This window comes from Hyperoodon ampullatus (assembly GCF_949752795.1).
Source record: "Hyperoodon ampullatus genome assembly, chromosome: 3".
Lineage (NCBI taxonomy): Eukaryota > Metazoa > Chordata > Mammalia > Artiodactyla > Ziphiidae > Hyperoodon > Hyperoodon ampullatus.
The window spans coordinates 96,658,437-96,683,543 of record NC_136916.1 but is presented as its reverse complement, the minus strand read 5'-3'; the positions used below and the strand labels follow the sequence as shown (position 1 = coordinate 96,683,543).

General features: G+C 41.2%; 1 protein-coding gene across 2 annotated transcripts in view; it reads left to right on the top strand.

Annotated features, from left to right (window-relative positions):
* Nucleotides 1-25,107, top strand: part of EIF2AK4 (eukaryotic translation initiation factor 2 alpha kinase 4) — a 111,708-nt gene that overhangs the window by 83,598 nt on the left and 3,003 nt on the right. For both annotated transcript variants that reach the window (XM_079699863.1, XM_079699862.1), the window contains exons 24-35: nucleotides 45-94; nucleotides 1,241-1,409; nucleotides 2,342-2,458; nucleotides 4,256-4,321; nucleotides 7,458-7,628; nucleotides 8,060-8,194; nucleotides 11,131-11,238; nucleotides 11,828-11,956; nucleotides 13,573-13,659; nucleotides 20,091-20,203; nucleotides 22,698-22,756; nucleotides 23,851-23,948. In XM_079699863.1, coding sequence (XP_079555989.1) covers nucleotides 45-94; nucleotides 1,241-1,409; nucleotides 2,342-2,458; nucleotides 4,256-4,321; nucleotides 7,458-7,628; nucleotides 8,060-8,194; nucleotides 11,131-11,238; nucleotides 11,828-11,956; nucleotides 13,573-13,659; nucleotides 20,091-20,203; nucleotides 22,698-22,756; nucleotides 23,851-23,948 — 1,302 coding nt within the window. The remainder of the gene's footprint in view (nucleotides 1-44; nucleotides 95-1,240; nucleotides 1,410-2,341; nucleotides 2,459-4,255; nucleotides 4,322-7,457; nucleotides 7,629-8,059; nucleotides 8,195-11,130; nucleotides 11,239-11,827; nucleotides 11,957-13,572; nucleotides 13,660-20,090; nucleotides 20,204-22,697; nucleotides 22,757-23,850; nucleotides 23,949-25,107) is intronic.

Genomic DNA, 25,107 nt, shown 5'->3' with positions numbered 1-25,107 from the left:
GGTTGGCACATCTTGACATTGACCTTTGAAACTTTATTTTTCAGGTTCCTTTTGCAAGATACGTGGCAAGAAATAATATCTTGAATTTAAAACGGTAAGAAACAATGGGGGTTCATTTGGTGGATGTGGGAAAGAAACCAAGGAAGAATGTTTCATCTTCTGTGATCCTTACACAGTAAAGAATTTGGAGTTTAAAGTACTGAGCTTGGAAAATGGTCAAAAAGCCCAGTCCCAGTACCCCTTTCTATGATCAGGACTGGCAGCCTCCCCTTTGAAGGAATGTAGCAGTTGGGTAGGCACCTGAAGCTCCCACAGTCTATTCTGTGCCTTCTAAATGTCCCCAAGTCACATGACTAATTATTTTCACAACCAGTTGCTTGGAAAAACATCTGGCTGTTTTTGATCACAGATGGCCCCTTTTAAAATTTAATTGAAGGGACAAGTGGCCAATGGTCTCTGTGTGAAAACTGCCTACAAAGGTAACTGCATAAAAGCTGCTTCTGGAGAAGTGGAGTAAACCCAGCAGGAATGCTGAATGCCAAGGACCTCCAGGCACTTACTGCTGGGGAAAGGTTTGGTGTACATTCAAATACCACAGGAGTCAAACACCAAGAGCTTCATAAATTGGAGCAATATTCCTGTCAACGAGGCAGCCGACTTTGCAGCTCCTTTCCTAAACAAAATCAGAGCTCTTTACATGCTTTTATTCTCAGTTCCAAGTGAACAGTTCATATTTCTAGTCCTAAGGTGTGGGGATCACTGTGTAGAAAGCAAACACTTAAGATAAAATTATTTTTGTTTGTAATTTCATCTCTGTTTCAGACATTAAAAAAAAAAAAAAAAAAAAGCGCTGTAGTTTAATAGTGGCAACACTGGGAATTGGAACCTAGATCACAAGGCAAGACTATTCTTGGCACATCTATCTTTATGTTTTCTTAACCATACTACTGATTAATTTTTTCACATTTGTTTATTTTATCTTATTCAACAAGCTCTTACACATATTTAGTTCCAATAAGCCAGCAGTCCCCAACCTTTTTGGCACCAGGAACCGGTCTCATAGAAGACAGTTTTTCCACGGATGGGGGGGGGGATGGTTTAGACGGTAATGTGAGCGACGGGGAGCGGCACGGCTGATGAAGCTTCGCTCACTCACCCGCCGCTCACCTCCTGCTGTGCCGCCCGGCTGGGGACCCCTGCAGTAAGCAGTGACCTTAGAAACGCGGGTTTCTCTCTCCAGATACTGCATAGAACGCGTGTTCAGACCTCGCAAATTAGACCGATTTCATCCCAAAGAACTTCTGGAATGTGCGTTTGATATCGTCACCTCTACCACCAACAGCTCTCTGCCCACCGCTGAAATCATCTACACTATCTATGAAATCATCCAGGAGTTTCCAGCACTTCAGGTTCCTTCCCATATCCTAACATCCCAAGGTTATCCCGCTAGATAGAGTCCTCTGCCGAGTGCCGTGGGAAAGCCACGACTGCAGAACTGCTCCTCAGATGCTGCTGGTGGTGAATCACATTGTTACTCAAGTGCCCGGGAAAGTCTGATGTAGCTTTTGAGACTTGTCTCCGGCTCTTACCTCTGCCTTAACCAGAACGGGTTTTATTTTTGTCTCTTTGGTTGGGGGGAGGGTGTTGTTTCTCCGTCCATTCTTCCAAAATTTGAGGAATTAGCCTAAGATTCCTAGGGTGCTTTGAGCATGTTGAGAACCCTCAGCTCCCTCCTACACCCAGGCTCTTAACAACCAGCCTCACTTTGCATAGTCTCTGTGGACTACCCAGCCAGTGGAGGCTGCTGTGAGCACAGTGGTGGCTCTCCTCCGCCTTTCCTCTCCATCCCACACACACGCCCTGTTCACCCCACCACAGTGAACACCCGTCAGTCACGGCGTGTCCCTGTCCAGAAGGACCTCTCTATCCAGCTGCGGTTGGGGCCCTTTCTCCCACTGCACCTGGCTCAGCACACGTCTCGCCACCCTGCAGATGCTCATTGATTGACTTGTGTGCTTATATTCCACCAGCCAGGCTTATAGGTCAGTCACTATTGAACCCGGTCCTCTCCCTCCTTGAAATCTGTGTCGGCTCACTCAGGCTTTTGAACATAGTTGAAAACCAAAGTATTTCTGATGCGTATAATAAAGTATTAAATTATATTATACTCTGACCACAATAGTGCAAGAAGAATGTATATGAAAAAGTAAACTAGAAGGCAATATGCTAAAATTCAGTCCTTCCATTGTGTCAGGTTGGTAAATTGGTGATAAGAGTCTAGATTTGGTCATGTGCATATATTGCTTTTATAATGAAGATAATAATAGTTTCTCTATCCTAGGAAAGAAACTACAGTATTTACTTGAACCATACCATGTTACTGAAAGCAATACTCTTACACTGTGGGATCCCAGAAGATAAACTCAGTCAAGTCTATGTTATTCTGTATGATGCTGTGGTAAGCATTTAGTAACTTTGAGTTGATATTGAAGGATAATAATAATAGTTCATGGGTATTTTCTTAGTGATGTAACCATGAAACTGAATTGGAACTTTTATCTCCTTCCCTTATTGCTCTAAGGTAAAAGAACCGATTGGCTTTGATTCTATCAACAGTTAACAAGTGTTGGTTGAGCTTTTATTCTGTACTAAGCCTTGTGCTACTTGTGACCTCCAGGGTGTTTTTTTAAGGGTAACTTCTGAAGATTGAATTATCTTATTTAATTTAAAATATAATAGGGCTTCCCTGGTGGCGCAGTGGTTGAGAGTCCGCCTGCCAATGCAGGGGACACGGGTTCATGCCCCGGTCCGGGAAGATCCCACATGCCACGGAGCGGCTAGGCCCATGAGCCATGGCCGCTGAGCCTGCGCATCCGGAGCCTGTGCTCCGCAACGGGAGAGGCCACAACAGTGAGAGGCCCGCGTACCACAAAAAAAATAAATAAATAAAAAATAAAATAAAATAAAATATAATATAATAGAGTTCTTCACTAACCTACTTCTTGAGGCAAAAAAATCACTGAGTAATTGGTCCCGATACTTGCCAGTAATAATTTTTAAAAAGTGTTAACCTTTATTGAACATATGCCATGCTCAATATTCATGTGCCAAGCATTGTTCTAAGCCCTTTACATGGATTAACTCTCTCTAATCTCACAAGCACTGTTGCTGTCCTTTAGAGAGACCAAGAAAGGGAAGTGTTAGTTTTGAGAGTAGAAGACTTATGCCCCGCCCTTATTTCTTCCAACCTGTCTGAGCTTAGCAGTAAAGTCATTTATAGACTTGGATTGGTTGAACTGGGGAAGACTGGTTTAGACCTCTCTTGGGGCCTCATGTATCACCTCCTTCCTGTGGGACTAGGGCAGCATCACCTCCTGCTACTCTTCCTCATTTAGCCACATCACAGTGTTCGTTACTCTCTAGTATGTGTGCAAAGCCTGGAGGGGAAACAGTGAAAAGCTTAAATAGTATTATATATTACGGCGCCGGGATGGAATTGAATCCTTCTTTTCTAATTTCTTTTCATGTTAAATATTATTTATTACTATCCTATTTATTCTAAAATAAGAACATCCAGGAGATTCGATAGCTAACAGTGCCAGACAGCCTATGCGTAAGGAAGGACGAGCAGGGGAAGTCCGTAACGGCTCACTGTTTTTTGTACATTAAAAAGCTCAACTCGCTTTTCTTTCGTCTGCCAGGGACACATCAAGGGCCCTAACTTTACTGTTTGCTCCTTTGTGGTTCTTTTCTCCTCCCAAAGTGCTGCTGCTGTTTGGCAGGGACAGATACAACATAGTGTCAGAGAGACGCTGGCGGAAACCCCCGGGGATGCAGAGGGCTTCCCATCACTCTTGCTCATATCCTGCAGCCTGCCTGCCAGCGTGGGATGGCACTCAGAGCCTGTCCGCACATGGCTTTCATTAGGGGACGTGGATCAATTGACTCCCTCCCAGCCCAACATAAGCACCCTGGTTAAGCCTGTCCACCTCTGGGTCACCTCACCATTCAGCAAGTGCAGCTCTCCCCTTATTAATTCTTTTACGTCAGGGGTATTCACATTTTAAAACAATGTTATAGTTTATGTGAATTGTGGAGGGAAAAAATGTTTTTTAATCAGAGTTAATCCATCTTTCATGATGAGGAGCTGTTTGTCCAAAATGAAGGATACACCTGTCAGAATTAGTCTGGAAATTGTATCTTGTTCAGGGCCAAATTTGGTGACTCTCATTGTTACCTTTTTCTGCCCCATTAGACTGAAAAGCTGACAAGGAGAGAAGTGGAAGCTAAATTTTGTAATCTGTCTTTGTCATCGAATAGTGTAAGTACATTTTAACAACGTGATTACAGCTCTCTCTGTAATTTTGTGGTACCAGAAAATGCCACCAAATTCTCACTACAGTAAGGCAGCAGTGCCCCCAGCTGCCTCAGACAGTTTTCCCCTTGAGTGTTGATAGGTGCCATGGCAATGTCTGGGATTAGGGGAAGAGAAGCCAGTGTCGTGATCAAAGAATGCCTCTCCATGCTGCCCCTTAGTGTGCTGTAATCACCCTGTTTCTCCCTGATCACCAGATCCTTCTTTCTCACACCCCTCGTAAAGGCTGTGCTTGGTGGAGCCTCCTGCTGAGGAGACCTCATACTGCTTGGCCTCTTCTGAAACAGATGCTTCAGGACTAGTTTGAGGCACAGAGCTCTGCAAAGTCATTTGGTTGTCCACCTCCCATGCTTCCCCCCTGCCCCCTGGTCTTCTAACACCTCAGAGCTGCATTAAAGCTCTTGCTTTTCTGGGCATTTCCTACTCCTAAAATCATTCATTTGCTCGCATTGGCAATGAGGAAAATCTCATGGAGTAAACAGGTTTGTCATTTCTCTCTATAGGCATCAGGTTGGGCCCAGATCTTTGACACAGTCACCCACACTTAACTCAGTCCCTGAAAAGCAAAAGACAACAGGGGTTTCTTACATTTTCCTGAATATTTATATAAGAGAAGATTTTTCTTCTCTTTTTTTTTTTTTTTTTTTGCTTTCCCAGAACCCTTCTAGACCTTGGTCTGACACTCAATTACATAATCCTATGGTGATGAGCAAAATTCACTTATGGGATAGATTAAAATATGATCATACGGGGACTTCCCTGGTGGTCCAGTGGTTAGGACTTCACCTTCCAATGCAGGGGCGGGGGGGAGGGTGCCGGTTCGATCCCTGGTCGGGGAGCTAGGTTCCCACATGGCTTGTGGCCAAAAAACCAAAAACATAAAACAGAAGCAATATTATAACAAATTCAATAAAGACTTAAAAATATATATATATATACATGATCGTACGCAGGCCAGGCAGAGTCATTCAGATTTTGGGACACCTGCAGTGTGTCAGGCACAGTGCTAGGGATATAAAGAGGAGTCAGTTGAAGAGTCCACAGACTGCTTTGAACTTCTTCATTCATATTGGCCTTTAAAAGCCATGAGGGGGCCCATACAGCATGTGTCTACCCTCAGCTCTTTGAAACAACTTTCACAGGCACCATGGTTTAAAGAAATCACTCAGATAGTTTGCAGGTTGGGCAAGTAAACCAGATACATACCACTAGGAGCTCTAGAAATTAAACCAGATTACATTTTAAATGTTAAATATTAGAGGAGATCTTAACAATTACAAAGTGACCCAATGGCATAATATTCTAATATGAAGAACAGTATTTACATAATACCCTAGATATGTACGCAGCACATAGCCTGTGCAGAAATAGTCCTGTGTATAAATGACACAAAGGATCTGCCCAAGAAACTGCCCAGTTCACTGACTCCTTGCCCAACCAAAGTTTCAAGCCCAAAAGGTTCTTTGAACGAATGTCACATTTCAAAATATTTCACACTTGCTCATGATAGCTGCATTGGTTGCTAAAATGTCAGCTTCTTTGCTTTTTGCTAAATCTCTACCCACTAGTCATTTGATATTAAGCATTAATTTGAAGTTGTGTGTTTGATTAGTTCAAAATGGAAAAATTAGTATCTAATATAGGCATTTGGTACTCTCATTATTTTAAAAGGGAACTCTAAGGATACTAGAAAAGGGAGGAGAAATATTGCAGGAGAGTTTCAGATATCTGGCTCAGTCTTCGTATTTTACAGATGAGGCATCTAAGGTCCAAAGAGATGTGTGACTTATCCCAAGTCACATGGAGTTAGTTGATGATAGGGTGAGAACCAAAATCTGGGGGTGTTAACTCTAGTGCTTCTGGTAGTTTATTAATGGGGTGATATAATGTTAAAATTTATTGAGAAGAAACAATTTTTTATTAAGAAAAAATAATTTAAAATCAAAGGTGTAATTTTAAAATTAAAAATTTTTATCTTTAATATAGTAAAGAAATTATAGATTTTAACACTTTAGGATTTTTTTAAAATACAAGTGATTTATGATTATTAAAGTCTTCATTCAGCTCTTTGGTTCCACGTGCCAACTTATAGATGAACTAGGTTCTGCCTGCCTGTAGTCTCAAAGTAGCTATAATTTTGTTTCTTAGTTTCCACTTTAGCCCCTGGGATTCTTTTTTTCTGGTTTTATGATCATAGTTATTTTCTCTTTCCCCTGCTGTGTGCCAGGGTCATTATTAGCCACTGCCCTCTCCTGGGGAAGATGAGGAGTACAGCTGGTGAGAGCTGGGATCTGGGGTGAGCTCTGAGCCAGAGAGAAGGAAGAATCAGGGGCTGCCTCTAGGAGACAGTATCCAAACTGCATCTCAAGGCTACAAATAGGAGCTATTCAAAGCGAGGACAGCGGGCTTCCCTGGTGGCGCAGTGGTTGAGAGTCCGCCTGCCGATGCAGGGGACACGGGTTCGTGCCCCGGTCTGGGAAGATCCCACATGCCGCAGGAGCGGCTGGGCCCGTGAGCCATGGCCACTGAGCCTGTGCTCCGGAGCCTGTGCTCCGCAAGGGGAGAGGCCACAACAGTGAGAGGCCCGCCTACCGCAAAAAAAAAAAAAAAAAAAAAAAAAAAAAAAAAAAAGCGAGGACAGGGAATTCCTGGCTAATTCAGTGTAGTATTAGAACGAGTCAGACTTTGCCTTCCTGTCCCCCATTGACGTGCCTGTAGTAATGGAAATTCATGAGCATGAGGAAGGCAAAGAGGAGCAATACTGGCCTAAAAATATATAATGGAGGATCTGCTAGTACCAGGGTCTGCTCTGCTGGGGTCAGCATTTGCTGTAAGTGTGTGTGACTAAAAAGTAACTGTGAGTAGGTACCTAAAGCACTTCTGCGAGGTGCTTTAGAGTTTTGGAAAAGGATAGTCCTTAGTCGGGATTGTGGGAAAGATTAAAATTACCCTTGACCACAAAATCCACCCTTTCAGAGGTACAAACGCTCTGCCATGCTCCCCTGTGTGTAGGAAACACACTGCAAAGTGAGTCTTTCTTGCCGTGGATTTTGGAAGCTAACTGTGCCTCTTTGCTTTCCAGCTGTGTCGACTCTACAAATTTATTGAGCAGAAGGGAGAGCTGCAAGATCTGACACCAACAATAAATTCATTAATAAAACAGAAAACGGGTGTTGCCCAGTTGGTGCAGTATGGCTTAAAAGATCTAGAGGAGGTTGTGGGACTGTTGAAGAAACTTGGCATAAAGTTACAGGTTTGGCAACTGTTTGATTCTGGCAGCACTGATTTGTAGCATTAATAATAGCACAAGGAGGAAATGGGTTTTATTTTGTAATTGCTAGTAAGTTTTATTTTTCCAGAAGAACGCTGCTTTCTACATTTTGGAACATTTGATATCTAGTAATAATTTTGGCTTAAATCAGAATTTCTTTGCAAGCATCACAATTCCTATTGTGCAGCAATCCTTATTATGTCAGCCTCAGAGAAGTGGTTATTCTTGAAGAGAACAGAGCTTCTCTTACTTGGCAGGCTATAGTTTAAACAGACCACGTGCCAGATCTTACTGAATATTTTGTTTACACTAAATAGATTGTTCTGATGCTGATGATGGAAAATGGTGTCTTCAGCATTGCACATTCTAAATCTCGAGCCCTTGACACATTTGTATGGCATTTCCCTTGGCAGGTCTTGATCAATCTGGGCTTGGTTTACAAAGTGCAACAGCACAGCGGAATCATCTTCCAGTTTGTGGCGTTCATCAGACGGAGGCAAAGGGCTATATCTGAAATCCTTGCAGCTGGTGGCAGATATGACCTGCTGGTGAGGGCTTGCCCTGTGTTTGTTGATTTGTTCTGACTTGATTTCATTTCTTCCTCGACTCGTTATTTTGAAATTTTTCAAAACTACAGAAAAATTGAACCACTGGTATAATTGAACACCTATATATATTTCACCTAGGAGTAGAAATGTCTTGTGAACTACATTTGTAATGTTTTCAACTTTCATTTAAATAACTATAGGTTTACAGGATGTTGCAAAGATAGTACGGAGAGGTCTTGTATACATTTTACCCAGTTGCTTCCAAAAAGCTGGCATAACTATAATAAAATACCAAACACAGGAAGTGGACATCCATACACTGTATGTGTCTAATCCTGTGCCATTTTTATCACATGTGTAGATTCCCATAACGACCACCACAACTGAGATACAGTACAAATGGAATATAGAACCTTACCTCCCTCTGTGTCCCTAACCCCATCCCCCATTTATAATTGTCTTAAATATTTCCTCAGCATACACTGAGGTCCACATCAGACAGTGTTGCGCTTTTTGCTTCCAGTGTCAAACTCTGAGGAACTCAAGAAAGTCTGCTGTATTTATGCAAAATTTTTGGGTTCTGATGAGAAATCTGCTGTTTTTGAATTATTTTTCCTGTATAGGAAAGATGATTCTCACTCGATGCTTTTAAGATTTTTTTTTGTCTGTCTTTAGTTTGAAGTTTAATTATGATGTATCTTGGCATGACTTTCTTTGGATTTGTCTTGTTTTGGATTTTCTCAGCTTCTTGAATCTATAGGTTTGTCTTTTGCTAATGTGGGTCCCCCGCCAAGCCCCAGCAGGTATCAGAGAAGGCTAAACGGGGAGCCAGGATTTTCATATCTGCCTGGGGGCAGTGCCCCCATGCCCCCACCAGCAGAGTCAGTGGAGGCCAGGATCCCCGACTTCCACCCACACCCAAGCAGTAACAAGGTCCCCCTCCCTGTTGGGGCGGTGCCAGATGAGGCTGAGTGGGAAGCTGGAACCTTCACCACTATCCGGCATAGTATCAGAGGAGGAGTGTTTCAGGCATTATTTCTTCTACAGTGTTTTCAGCTTTACCTTCTTTTTTCTCTCCTTCTAGGACTCTGATGACACAAATGTTATGCTCCTGTGGTTCTGGGACATTCTGCTTTACAGTCTGTTTTCTCTGTTGTTTAGATTGATTTTTATCTTCAATTTCTCTGTTTCCACTGTTATCTCCGTTTATGCTATTGGGCCAATCCAGTGAATTTTTTGTCTTCTGCTTCTTTGCTGAGACTTTCCATTTTTTTAATTTGTTTCGAGCCTATTTATAATGCTTGTTGTAGCATTTTTATGCTGGTTGCTTTAAAATCCTTGCCAGATAATTCCAACATCTATGTCATCTTGTTAGTGCCTGTTGATTTTCTCATTCACTTTGAGATCCTGGTTCCTGTTATGATACGTGATTTTCAGTTGTATTCTGGACATTTTGAGTCTTACATTATGAGAGTGTGGAACTTTCCCTAGATCTTCTGGTTTAGGAGGCCTCCTCTGATACTGTACGGGGGGGGCGGGGCAGGGGAGGGGGTGGCACTTTGCTGCTGTCAGTTGCGGGTGAAGATCCATGTTACTCGGCCTCCCTCTACATCCGGAGCGTGGGACAAGTGCCTTGTTACCGCTTCCCACACACCTCCACTGAGAGTATAGTGGAGGGGTGGGGGCATGGGGGAGCTGGCAGGTGGCCTTGTTACCACTGGATAGTGGTGAAGGTTCCAGCTTCCCACTCAGCCTCCTCCGGCACCGCCCCAGAGGGGAGGAGGGCCTGGTTACTGCTTGGGTGTGGGTGGAAGTCGGGGATCCTAGGGGTCCTGGTCTCCACTGACACCGCTGGGGGAAGCGTTACTCCCAGGCAGATACGAAAGCCCTGACTCCGCATTTAGTTTTCTCAGACGCCGCCCTCCTTACATCTGGGAAAGGGTGAATGTGTTGGCCCGCACTCAGCCTTTGTGAGTGGGAGTGTCTGTGCTTTTTCTGTGATGTTTGACTGGAACAGGGCAGATCTTGTCTAAAAGTTTTCTGTCTTGCTAGGTTGCCCCTTTCTTGGTCTTTTGACCAGAGACAGCAGCTTTTCCTTGGGGCTCTCTTGTTTGTTCTCCTTGGCATTTCTGGGTTGACAGTTTCTCCAGCACCCAGTCCAGAGTATATGAGGCAAAAACCAAACCCAGGGAACTCACCACATGTCGTTCCTCAGATCCCATGGTCCCTGGTCAGCCTGCCATCTTCTCTCCACTTTCAGAGTTGTCTTATGTTTGTTTTATATGTAATGTCCAGGGGCTTTAGCTTAGCAGGAGGAATAGGGAGAAATGTACCTACCCATCTTGGTCTAGAACCTATGTATGCAACTTTAAATTGTCTAGTAACATAAAGTAAGTAAAAAGAAAAGGTGGAATTAATTGTAATAATATATTTTATTTAACCCAGTATATCCAAAATAACATGTAAGCATGTAATCAAAAATTTTTTTAATTATTAAGGAGTTACTTTACATTTTTTTCGACATCTTTATAATTAGCATTTATTTAACCCAGTATACCCCAAATACTATTTCAACGTATAATCAAACATTTAAAAATTATTAAGGAGCTAATTTACATTCTTTTCCATTCTGAGTCTTTGCAACCAGTGTGTTTTACATATACAGCACATGTGAATTCGGATTAGACATTTGAAATGCTCAAGCCCCATGTGGTTAGTGGCTGCCAGATTGAACAGTGCAGAGCTAGATGCAACATTCATCAACATTCATGAAGTGACATGTGTGCTTGCTCTTCTCCCTTGCTCACACACACACACACACACTTTATTTTGTTGAACCCTTTGATAAGTTGCTGTTAGAGTGCAAATCATTGCTTTTCCTATAATCACACTTTCATCTCCATTTCATAACCAGAGCTGTATGTCTCTCTCCACAGATTCCCCTGTTTAGAGGACCACAGGCTCTGGGGCCAGTTCCTGCTGCCATTGGGGTCAGCATAGCCATAGACAAGATAACTGCTGCTGTCCTCAACATGGAAGAACCTGTAAGTTCCAGCTTTGCTTCCCAGTGTGCTTTGAGATGTCTTTCATTTTGTAGTCATACACATGGAGCCTCAGATGTGGTAGCTATAGACTGAGGTTTTGGGAGATCACCTTTGCCATGAGAGACAAGCCTAAATCTTGGTGTGAGTACTTAGCCTCTGCTTTTAGCTGGGGGACCTTAGTCCACTAGCCTTACTCTCCTCATCTGAAATATGCTATGTAAATGTGAGATATTACACTTGTTAGCAGACTCATATCAAAGCCCTTTGTTCATAAATACTGCTGTACTCTACAAAGCTAGAAATGGTTTTTTCCCTACGTTTCAGGCAAGATTAGTTTTCCCAGAGAAAAAGAATGTCTTTCTGATGATTTAGAAATAATTTCAACTACCCTATCTTAAAAGACTAATATAAAAGTTTTTTGACTGTGTCTTTTTTTTAACCATGTCATTTGAAAAGCGAAGACTTTTGCATTTATGTCGCTGTACACAATTTTAAGATGCCTGTTTTCACATGAGCGCTGCCTCCTTGGTGTCACATATATGCCCACAGTCTCCCTCCTCTAAATGTAATCACTCTGTTTCTGATACAGGTTACAGTAAGCTCTTGTGACCTCCTCGTTGTAAGTGTTGGCCAGATGTCCATGTCCAGGGCCATCAACCTAACCCAGAAACTCTGGTCAGCGGGAATCACAGCAGAAATCATGTATGACTGGTCACAGGTAATGAGACAAAAAGCATCTGTGAGTGGAGTGCACATAGTCGTGGCTTCAATAGCAAATCATCCTCTACGGCTTTAGTTTCTGCCAAACTCTTTATCTCTGTGGTTTCAGTTGCTTCCTCTATGAGTTTCTGATTGTTGCCGTAACAAATTACCATAAACTTAGTGGTCTAAAACAACACTTGTTTATTATCTTATATTTCTGGAATTCAGAAGGCTGAAATCAGTTTCACTGGGTTAAAATCAAGGTGTCTGATAAGGCTGGTTCCTCCTGAAGGCTTTAGGAGGAGAATCCACTTCCTTGCCTTTTCCAGCTCCTAGAAGCCTCCTACATTCCTGCTCATGGCCCCTTCCTCCATCTTCAAACTCAGCAGGGTAGCATCTTCCTTCCTCTCTACGCTATGCTTCTGTCCTTCCATCTCTAACTGATCCTCCTGTCTCCCTTTTACCAGGACCCTTGTGATTATACTGGGCCCATCCAGATAATCCAGGATAATCTCCCCATCTCAAGATCTTTAACTTTAATCAATCTGCAAAGTCCCTTTTACCATATAAGGTAACATAGTCACAGGTTCCCAGGGATTAGGATGTGGACATCTTTGTGGGGCCATTATCTAGCCTAGCACACTTCCCAAAGGCATTCTGTGTTTAGTGTGTTTGTAGCTTTATATCTTCAGACCTCCCACAGCAGGCCTAACACTTGCTCTGGGTTCTACACCCAGAGTGAGGAAAATGGCACCACTGAGCACCTGCCTACCCTCTAGAAAGGGGGGCCTTTAGATGGCTAACTTCTGTACAAGCAGATCACAGAAGGGGCTGCACTTCCAGGTGGTCCTCCGAGTTGTACACACATTCACCCACACTCGTGGTGCCCCAGGGAGTGAAGAGATGCCCAGGGAAACAGAACCCCCCCCTCCCACCTGCTTCTTCCACATTACCTGCCAAGAGCTGCTGCTGTCCATTTTTGTGTGTGTTACATAAAAATTGATATCAGAAGTATGCTGAGCAATAAATTATAGTCATTTGACAGAACAGTATCCTATGCCATTTGTTTACTTGTTTCATAAATTGTTAGAGAAGTGTTCTGTCCTAAAGTAAAATTATAAGCTCAGTAACGGTGACTTCAGCCCTGCACAGAGGCATCCCCTGCAGTCTTCTCTGCTCTGATGCTTCTTTGCTTTATGCTTCAGTTCTGCTTTTCACCTTCTACTATTTCTACTATTTCTACTATTTCTTTTGTTGCCTTTCCCCAAAGGCCTTTTCACTCTGTGTGTGTGTGTGTGTGTGTGTGTGTGTGTGTGTGTGTAATTTTTGGCACCTTCTATCAAGATGTGAAGCTTCTGAAAACCTCTTACTGTGTCCTGACCACACTGAATGGCATGGCCCCTTAGAACAATAGTGAAAGCAAGGAAAGCAAAGGAAGTCTTATTCCTCCTTTGAATTCTGTACTCTTCTTGCTTAATATTTAAATATTTAATATTTATATAAACCCTGAAATCAGCATGTTTAGTTTCTCACTTTGAGAATCCACTGAACACAGTGTTTTCATTCTTCAGTGTTTTCATTCTCATTAATTACTTGAAGCTGTTCTAGCTGCTCTGTGTTTATTTGTTTCAGTCCCAAGAGGAATTACAGGAGTACTGCAGACATCATGAAATCACCTATGTGGCTCTTGTCTCAGATAAAGAAGGAAACCATGTCAAGGTAAAGACCAGAGGAAATCTTTCACAATTCAACAGTCAAATTTCCCAAACAGTATTAACCGTGGAGCACCCAACCTTCCCACTGAGGTCCTGCCCTTGGTTGTGGGGTGGAAATACATTATTTCATTCTCCTTTTGAATTGCTAGGCCTGTTTTTGGAGAAAGTGTGTAAAATAAGGAAGAGAGAATCTGAATCTAAACACTTTTCTTTGAACTCAAAAAAAATAAAAATTAAAAAACTATGGCTAGTTTTTTTCCCTACTTTTTTCCCCTTGTTCCCTTTGACCATCTAAGAAAATAATAACTATAGCTGCTACCTGCTGGTTGGCATATCCTCTGGCTACTTCCTAACCAATTCTACTATGTTGCATTTAACTAAAAATGCTCATCCCACTACTGGGCATATACCCTGAGAAAACCATAATTCAAAAAGAGTCATGTACCACAATGTTCATTGCAGCACTGTTTACAATAGCCAGGACATGGAAACAACCTAAGTGTCCATTGACAGATGAATGGATAAAGAAGATGTGGCACATATATACAATGGAATATTACTCAGCCATAAAAAGAAACGAAATTGAGTTATTTGTAGTGAGGTGGATGGACCTAGGGTCTGTCATACAGAGGAAAGTAAGTCAGAAAGAGAAAAACAGATACCGTGTGCTAACACATATATATGGAATCTAAAAAAAAAAACAAAAAGAGGCTCTGACGAATCTAGGGGCAGGACAGGAATAAACATGCAGATGTAGAGAATGGACTTGAGGACACAGGGAGGGGGAAGGGTAAGCTGGGACGAAGTGAGAGAGTAGCAGTGACATATATACACTATCAAATGTAAAACAGATAGCTAGTGAGAAGCAGCCGCATCGCACAGGGAGGTCAGCTCAGTGCTTTGTGACCACCTAGAGGGGTGGGATAGGGAGGGTGGGAGGGAGATGCAAAAGGGAGGGGATATGGGGATATATGTATACATATAGCTGATTCACTTTGTTGTACACCAGAAACTAATACACCATTGTAAAGCAGTTATACTCCAATAAAGATGTTAAAAAAAAAACACCCAATCAAAAATAAATAAATAAATAAAAATGCTCATAAATATATCACCTCATAACCTTTACTTCTATTTTTAAAGGAAGAAAAAATCAACATATTTTCCCTTTGTTTTTCTCCAATAACGTCTTTGTCTGGTTTTTATAGCAGAGTGATGTTGGCTTCATAAATTAGTAGGATCTTCTGTTCTCTGGATAACTTTGTGTAGAATCGGTATTATTTCATCCTCAAATATTTGGTAGAGTTTCTCAAATATCTGGTAAAACCACAGGGGCCTAGATAAAGAGCTATCAGATTGCCTCTTTCTCCTTAAATGAGTTTTGGTAGTTTGTATCTTTCTCAGAATGTTTCCATTTCACCTAAGTTTTCAGATATTCCCTTTCACTATCTGTAGGATCTATAGTGATATCCCCTCTTTCATTCCTGATATTGGTAATTTATGTCTTCCCTTTTTCTCCCCTGATCACTCTGGCTAGAGGTTTATCAATTTTGTCTTTTCAGAAAACTAGCTTTTGATGTCATTGATTTTTCTCTAATTTTTGTTCATTCGTTTCCTATTTTATTGATTTCCATTCTTTTTTTTTCTTCAATCTGCTAAATTTGGATTTAGAGACAGTCATAACTGAAGTTTGCTTTGTATCCACTCTGACAATCCCTGCCTTTTAATTGAAGTGGTTAGACCATTAATACAAGGTGCAATTATTGAAATGGTTGGGTTTAAATCTACCATTTTACTGTTTGTTTTCTGTTTGTTCCAAATGTTCTTTTTTTCCATTTTTTTCTTTTCATGCCTTCTTTTTAGATTGAATAGCTTTTATTCCATTTTATCTCTACTATTAGTTTATTAACTATAACTCTTATTTTTGGTGGGATTTTTTTTTAGAAACTTCTCTAGGGTTTATAGTATACGTTTTTATTTATTTATTTATTTTTGGCTGTGTTGGGTCTTCATTTCTGTGCGAGGGCTTTCTCTAGTTGTGGCAAGTGGGGGCCACTCTTCATTGCGGTGCATGGGCCTCTCACTATCGCGGCCTCTCTTGTTGCGGAGCACATGCTCCAGACGCACAGGCTCAGTAATTGTGGCTCGCAGGCCCAGTTGCTCCGCGGCATGTGGGATCTTCCCAGACCAGGGCTCGAACCCGTGTCCCCTGCATTAGCAGGCAGATTCTCAACCACTGCGCCATCAGGGAAGCCCCAGTATACGTTTTTAACATATCACATTCTACCTTCAAAAATATTATATGCCTTCATATATTGTTGTAAGAACCTTAAAACAATATTTCCATTTCCCCTCTCTCATCCTTTGTGCTATTGTTACCAATATTTTTCTACATATGTTATTAATTTCATAGTACATTGTAAGTATTTTGCTTTTAATTAGTCAATTATCTTTTAAAGAGGTTTTAAAATAAGGGAGGAATGTCCTTTATATTTACCATTTCTAGAACTGTTTATTCCTTTGTGTTCAGCCAGATATCATTCTGATTTCATTTTCTCTATGCCTGAAGAATTTCCTAATATTTCTGATTAGTGCTGGTAATGAATTCTCTCAACTGTTACTGGTCTGAGAAAGTCTTCATTTTACCTTCATTTTTGAGAGGTAATTTTTCTGTGTATAGAATTCACAATTCACATTTTTTTCTTTTTGAACTTTGAACACAGGTTTTATTGTTTTCTGACCTGATAGTTTCTGTTTAAAAGTCTGCTTTGATCCTCTGTATATAATGTTTCTTTTTATTTTCTGGCACCTTTTTAAGATTTTCTTTTGTCACTGGTTTACTGCAATTTGAATATGATGTGCCTCAGTGTGATCAACTCTTTATGTTCTAATACTTGGTATTAGAACTGTAGATTTGAACTGTAGATGTATAGTTTTCGTCAAATTTGGAAACTTTTCAGACATTATTTCTTCAAATATTGTTCTGTCCCTTTTCCTTCTGGGACTCTGATTACAGTATGTTAATCATTGGCTCTTGCCCCACACCTCATTGAGGCTCTGTTTTTGGTGGGTTTTGTTTGTTTTTTCTCGCTCTCCATGCTTTATTCTGGATCATTCACATGTTTTCTGCAGTATCTTATCTGCTATTAATCCCATACAGGGCATTTCTTGTTTCAGATATTGTAGTTTTTTCATCTGTACAAGTTACATTTGTGTCTTTTTTTTTTAATGTCTTCCATTTCTCTCCTCATCATGGTTCTTGTTTCCTTTATATTCTTTATAAGATTTATAATAGTCATTTTTAATTCCATCATCTTGACATTTCTGGTCTGTTTCTGTCTATTGATGTTTCTCCTGGTTATGAGTTGTATTTTCCTTCTACTTTGTATGCCCAGTAATTTTTGGTTGGTTGTTGGACATTATGAATTTTACATTTTTTGGTGCTGGGTTTTCTTATGTTCCTGTAAATACTGCTGGACTCTGTTCTGGGATGTAGTTAAGATCCTTGGATTCTGTTTGACCCTTTCTAGGCTTGACTTTAAGTTTTGTTAGGGCAGGGCCCGGGCAGCCTTTAGTCTAGGTCTAATTTAGCCTCACTCCAAAGGCAGTGCCCTTTGGAGGATTCTGCCTGAGGCCCCATGTGTCATGAGGCCTCTCTACTCTGGTCAAAGAACAAGAACTATTCCTGGCCCTGTGGATTTCAGAAATTATTATGCCCACTCATGTCTGCTGGTTGTTTCCCCAGCCTTGGATAGTTCCCTCTCACCCATGCACACATCACTTCTGTTTCAAAGATGTGAGTGGACTTCTCTGCAGAGCTTCAGAAATCTTTCTTTCTCTGTGTGTAGCTCCCTCCTCTTCAGTCCTCTGCCCCACAGTTTCTAGCCATCATGGCCTCCCTAAACTGCAGTCTCCCTAGCTCGGCAAGACTTCTGGCCTCTGTTTAGCTTCCTCCTCCCTGCCCTGCCATCTGCAGACTTCCTCAACACGGTAATCTGGGGCACTTGTAGACTCACTTTGTTTGTTTCCCTCCTCTCAGGATAACAGTCCTCCACTGGTTGTTGTCCAATGTCTGAAAAACATTGTTTATATATTTTGTCTGGTTTTCTAGTTGTTTAAGGTAGAAAGGCAGTTGCTGTAGTAATTACTTCTTCATGGGAAGATTTGTAAGTCCCCACTACTGGTCTGCTTGTTAGTCACAAAATCATAAATGACCCTAAGTCCTACCAATCAAGCCCCTTCCAGAGCAGTGATTGTTCCTGTAATATTACCAAAAGATGATCGCCTAGCCTCTGCTGGATAATTCCAGCATCGTAACCCACTGCTATAATGATTAGCAAATTTTAAAAACTTGAATCAGGATCTGCTTCCCCAAATTTACATTCACTGGTCCTAGTTCTGCCCTCCAGAATGGTCAAAATAACAAGTCTAGGGCTTCCCTGGTGGCGCAGTGGTTGGGAGTCTGCCTGCCGATGCAGGGGACGCGGGTTCGTGCCCCGGTCCAGGAAGATCCCACATGCCACGGAGCAGCTAGGCCCGTGAGCCATGGCCGCTGAGCCTGCACGTCCAGAGCCTGTGCTCCGCAATGGGAGAGGCCACAACAGTGAGAGGCCCGCATACCCCGCAAAAAAAAAAAAAAAACTAATTCTTCCTCCTTCTCTTACTACCATCACATAAATTTTAGGAGACCACTGCCATGCCACTTTAAGTGTCCTCTTTTCTGGTTTAAACATTCCAGTTACTTAAGCCATTCCTCATAATGTGATTTCCAAATCCTTGACCCTCCTAGTTAACCTCCTCTAGACACACTTAACCTTGTCAATGTCTGTCCCTAAATGTGATACTAGAATTCTACAGAGTGCTCTAAGCATGTTCTGACTAAATGAGGAGGGTCTGTGACCTCCCTCAATCTAGATAACATACTTCTAATACAGCCTACAAGTGAACTAACTTCAGCAACCATGCAGTTCTTTTGGCTCATCCTGAATTTATCAACTAAAACCCACTGGCTTTTTCACAGTCCTCACCATGTCTGACCAGCCTTCTACAATGAGGCTTGATGACAGGACTTCACATTTATCGCTGTTAAATGTGATGTTGTTCATTTCAGTACATTGTTCCAGCCCATCCAGCTCTTTTGACTCTTCTGCCTCTGTTAGTGGTGGGTCAATAGCATCATCTTTATATTTGAAGAGCAAGACATCACTTCATTCACCCACTTAGCAAGTGCATTATTAAGCATTCACAGTATAGGAGGGATTGAATTTAGGGCCACGGTGGATGCAGGGACATTTAAGCCACAGGTCCTGCTGTCAAGGCACCTATAATCCAGCAGGGAACAGAAGACATTCATGCACAATTGTGAGCTCGAAAATGCTCAATGCCATGAGAGTCCAACAAGAAAGTTCTCTGAGGTTTCATCAGCCTGAGAGGTTACTACAGAGGTAGCAGGGAAGTCTTCAGAATGGAGGTGGGATTAATGCTGGACCCTCATGGATGGGCAGGATATAGGTACGTGCTAAAAAGGCCTTTTAAGCAAAGGAATAGCAATGGTAATGTAGTTCTTTCAGTAGAATTGTCCCAAAGATAGAGGCAGGCCAGCAGAGAACTCTTCTGGTATTACCCTGATTAGTCCATTTGGGGTGAAGCAGGATTGTGGAGAAGGGCACTTCAGCAGGAGAGAATGGTTCTAGCTAGATCAAGGAGAGCCAGAATGCCCAACCAAGGAATTTGGACTTGTTTTAGCAGTTAGGGGGGAACCAGTGTATGTCTTTGGACAGAAGGGGACATCAGGGTGTATATGAGAAAAATTCACCTGCAGGAATATGTAGCATGGAATGGAGTGAGGGAAAATTGGGGATGGGGTAGCTGAGGGCAGAATATCAGGCTATCCCAAGCCAAGGCAGGTTGTTGGCCATGGGAGTGAAGATGTAAAGATAGGCACTGTAAAAGTGGGATGACTGGACTAGGGTTTGGAAAGGAGGGGGCAAGGAGTTGTAGAAACCTTGGTGACCCGAGGATGTTTAAGAGGGAAAATATGTGAAAGAATCAAATGAAATAGGAGCTGGTTCGTCTTGGCCTTTTTTTTTTTTTTTTTTTTAAATTCTGTCATCTATAATAAGCTATTCTGATCTAGACCAGGGTTTCTCAGCAGCCACACTTTGACATTTGGGGCTAGATACTTCTTTGTGGGGCTGCTGTCTTGTGCGTTGTAGGGTGTTTAGCAGCATCCCTAGCATCTACCCACTAGATGCCAGTAGCGCCCCCCTCAGCTGTCACAACCACAGGTGTCTCTAATCATTGCCAGATGTCCTGTGGGGAGCAAAATCACCCCTGGGTAAGAGCCATCAACCTAAACTGTTGACTTAGTAGACTTACTATAGTACTCTTCAGCCTGTTGGCTTCAGAAATGATGGATGTTTCATTCTTTTTAAGGTTAAGTCTTTTGAGAAGGAAAGGCAAACAGAGAAACGTGTGCTGGAGTCTGATCTTGTGGACCATGTTGTGCAGAAGCTGAGGACTAAAGTCAGTGATGAGAGGACTATCAGGTAACTTAGTAAACAAAAGCCCAGAAAACCAGCTGCAACTGCCTATCTAGAATTACCATACATTTATTTTAAAAGTCAGTTTGATCCTTTTGGGAAATAAAGATGGGTCAGGATAACCTTTATTGAACCATTCTATTGCTTCTGAATAACTCAGCAGTTTAAGTAAGACTACGTAAGACTAGTCATAACTGACTTTCAATGTTTGTCCTTCATAACATGTCAAAAAAATTTTTATCATTTTGAAAAGCCTAAGGAACCAAAATCTATCTGCCATTATCTTATTTGGTCTGTTAATCAGTGAATTTCAGTAGTGTTTTGTCAGTGGTTTTGAACGATCTAATATTCTGGGAAATTACAATATTCTAGGAAAAGATCTCACATACTCATCATAGGAATGCAAATTGGTTCAACTCTCTGGATAGGAATTTAACAAAGTTAAAAGCCTAAAAACTAAAACTTAAAAAAAAAATTTGACCCAGCAATTCCACTTTAGGAATTTATAGTAAAATTATTCCATAGGGCTATGTACAAAGATGTCTGTCAAGGCACTGTTTATAATAGCAGTTCTCAAACTTTTTGGTTTCAGAACCCCTTTATACCCTTAAAAATTATTTGAGGACCCCAAAGAGCTTTGTTTATGTGGATTATATCTATCAATAATTTCTGTTAGAAATTAAAATGTAAACATTTTAAAAATACTTATTTTAAATAACAAACTCATTACATACAAACCTACATAACATTTTTTAATGGAAAATAACTATTTTCCAAAACAAAATAAATGTAGTAAGAAAGAGTGGCATTGTTTCACATTTTTGCAGATATTGTTAATGCATTGTTTCACATTTTTGTAATCTCTAATGCTTTAGTAGAAGAAACTATATTGTCTTGTCTGTTTCTGCATTCAGTCTGTTGTGATATCACACATCCTGTAGTCTCTGGAAAAGTCCATCACACATTAATGAGAGGATAAGAATAAAAAGGATAGTTAACATTTTAGGATTATTGCGAAAATAGTTTTGACGTTGCAGATACTCTGTGAAAGGATCTCAGGGGCTTCCAGGGGTCTCTGGACCACACTTTGAGAATCTCACTTATAATATCACAATATTATAGAAGACTGTTCCAATTACAGTAAATACAGTGAAATACTGTGCAGCCTTTAAAAATGATTATTATGGTAAAGCTGAGTTTATTACAAGGAAGGGTGTCCACAAATAAGATGTATGATATGATCCCATTTTTGTTTCAACCAAAATATATAGCCCATACATAGAAGCATGTGTGGAATGATGGACCAAATTTTTAAATTATAGTTATTTCTGGTTAGTGGGATTACAAGGGATCTTAATTTCCCTTAAGCTTTTCTATATATTTGTAACTCCTATATTTATGCTCATAATCAGAAAATACAGTACTGTACTTCTTTTGGCTTATATCCGTGATTCTCAACCAGCAGGAGTTTTGCCCCTCAGGGGACATTTGCCCATGTTTGAAGACAGCATTTTTGGTTGTTAAACGGGAGGTGCTGCTGGAATCTAGCAGGGACCAGGGATGCTGTTAAACATCCTGTAGTGCAGAGGACTTGACCCCCACCCCCACCCCAACAAAGAGTTACCTGGTCCAAAATGTCAATAGTGCCAAGAAAGAGAAATCCTGGCTTATATAAAATAAATGTTCCTGCTTGCTTCTCCATCCCCAGCCCCTCACCTTGCCCATATGCACCTAGCTTGACTACATTCACCATCAGGCTTTTTCTAAGAGAATATAATGTTCTTGAAGTCACTAGGTATTAGGATTAAGAATCCAAATCAAAGGCAGAGGTTTAGAAGGAAAAACAAAAAATAGTCAACTAATTAAGAGTGACTATTAGTAATAGTACAGGCAAACATCATTAAGACGCTTAACAGGCCAGATGGGATTTAGTTTTAGCAGGGAAAGGTTTAAAATCTTTCCTCCATGTGAATGTTTATTTCCCTGTTTTCCCAAGATAGAGTGCTATTATGTCTCTCAAAGGCTATAAATTAATTCAGTCTTTGAAAGAACATCCATTCAACAGCTTTTGAAAGAATCTCATTTACTAAATGTTCTCCTGTGGGTGATCACCAAGGTTGCTGCCATAATGAAGGCGGGGCATTGCTAATGTTTCCTTGTATTGTGAGGGGAGCAGAAAGAACACCCATTATATTTCATTGAAATTAGCTTCTTATGTTGAGCCAGTACTTCACACCCAGCTGAATAAATCAGAATGTTGTCTCTAGAATGTTAATTTGAAGTGACAGCCTTGATAATTTTTATTTGCTCTTAACCAAAAGCATAATTAAGTGCAAATTTTTTTGTTTTTGTTTTTCCTCCACCAATAACCAATATTTATTAAATATTTTTATATTTAATAGAAAAAAGCCTCCCTCTAAGTATAGCTCACTGTAAATTATCTGTGTTGTTTTGTCTTGATGACTGTTTATTCTAATTGTTTTTGTTTGCTTGTTTTTAGAGAAGCTTCCGATAATCTTGCAGTACAAAATCTGAAGGGGTCATTTTCTAATGCTTCAGGTATAATTACTAATTGTAACCTAAACATAATGCTTGTGTGTGTGTGTGTGTGTGTGTATGTATGTGTTTGCTCTAAATACTTATGACTGTGGCTAACTCACTGCATCAGAAATATACCCTTAAAGTAACATATACACAGTTATACCAAATGGAATTTATCACTTTGAAACCCACATTCTAGAAAATAATAAAACCACTGGGAGTTTGGTGACTCTTTTTTTTTTCGCGGTACACAGGCCTCTCACTGCTGTGACCTCTCCCGTTGCGGAGCACAGGCTCCGGACGCGCAGGCTCAGCGGCTCTGTGGCATGTGGGATCTTCCCAGATCGGGGCATGAACCCGTGTCCCCTGCACTGGCAGGCAGACTCTCAACCACTGCACCACCAGGGAAGCCTGGTGACTCTTTTGGTCCTGATATATCTCTGTCTTATTTTTACAAGTGGTTTAATCTTCCTTTGATTCAGTTTATTATATAGGTCAAATGTAGATACATTTTCCCCATATGGAAGATTGAAGAAAAGCATTTTGAAATGCCTTGGAGAAAGATACTATATACATTTGTTTTCATGAAAGCCAAGAGGGAACAGTGGTGATAGTTACGCCTTTAGTTTCACCACATCTGTCAACCTGACTGAAAAAGACATGTCCCAGTGAAGTCCACGAGAAGACATACTTGGCTTTTAACAGAATTGGGTCTTCTGGGTTCATTTCTGTTAGCAGACTTTGTGCCACCATCAGATTTCAAATGCTTTGAGGAATTTAAAGAAGTATTCGAGTTTGGGAAATACTGTTTGATTTTTTTCTTAGGTTCATGAGGTTTGGCTCATACTGCCTCTCTGTGCCTTTGTCATCTCCCACCTGAGGAGAGAAGGCTGGTGATCTTGACAGAAGTGTCAGAACTACTGGGGGTTGGGTGGGTTCTGGACTCCTTCTGGTCCAGTGCAGGCAGTTGCAGAGATAGAACACAAAGCTCAGACACAATCCAGTCCATAGAATCACTCCCGAGTGGATTCTAATCATCGCCGCCATCTCTGTGGTGTGTTATAGAAAGTGGGACCAGATGAGGCCATAACGGCTAAAACTGTCTGTTTCAGGTTTGTTTGAAATCCATGGAGCAACAGTTTTTCCCATTGTGAGCGTGGTAGCCCCAGAGAAGCTGTCAGCCAGTGCTAGGAGGCGGTATGAAACTCAGGTATGTGGTCAGAGTTTCCTTGGCTTTCTACTGTGAGCTACAAAGGAGGAAGAGAACAGGAGAGGAAAAGAAACAGTTTCCTGGAAATGTTTTTCTTTCCACTTCCTGAACTTGGTGACTTCTGAAAATTCCATCAACACAGCATCTCTGGTGCCAGGATTCTGCCCCCTTTGTCCTCCAAAGAGGGGTCAGTGTACACTGTGGGCACCTAGATGCAGCTGTTGTCAGAATTACTGGATCCAAACAAAAACTTTCTGATCCGGCTCTAATAGCAGATGGGGTTTGTTTGTTTTTGTTGTAAATAAAGCAGAAGAGATCTACCACAAGACTTGGGGCAGGTTTCTCACTGCATACATGTTTTTGATATCTGCTATTTGCCTGATTCTGTGCTAAGTGCCAGTTAAAATAGAAAAATGTGACAGGGCCCCAGTCCTTGAAGAGTTTATAACCTCCGAAGCATATGCGTTATATAGTTGGAAAATAGAAGATCAGTAATAGGATGCTGAATTAATAAGTACACTGAATGAGTGTTAGAGTGTGCTACAGACATGGGGGAGAGACAAAGATCAGTGTTTGCACGGATAATCAAGAAAGGCTTCATAGAGGTGATCCCTGAAGGATTTAAATAGGGAGGGAAGATGAGGGTGTTCCAAATGGGAGGGACAGTGGGAAGGGAAGTGCAGGACAAGGCTAATGAGCACAGGTGGGACACTGGCCTCATTTGGGAAGAGGGTATGAAGAGAGCAGTCATTATTTAGGAATGTAATTAGATTGAAATACAAAAGATCGAGTTACCTCATTTTGTTAGCATTCCTGGCTGTTTCTCAGAATGATGGGTAGAAACTTGTTTTTCATATCTTTCTACCATATTTCAGTTCCATGTTCTCATTGCTGTCATTGTCCCCTTTTTCTAAATTTAGCTTAATACTAAAATCTCCCTGCTTCCACATGCACTGTTTTACACTACTGAGCTTTTATTAGGTTCATTTCAAAATTATAAAGAAATAAGCAGCTAGGTGGATTAGTAAACAAATTATCAAGATAGGCTATAAAAATCTCATTTCCCCTGAGATTATAGTAGGCTAGACACTCACGTTACTGAGGTGGATTAAGAGCAAGTCCTTATATAATATTTGGGATCCCTTCTAGGCTTTGGTTT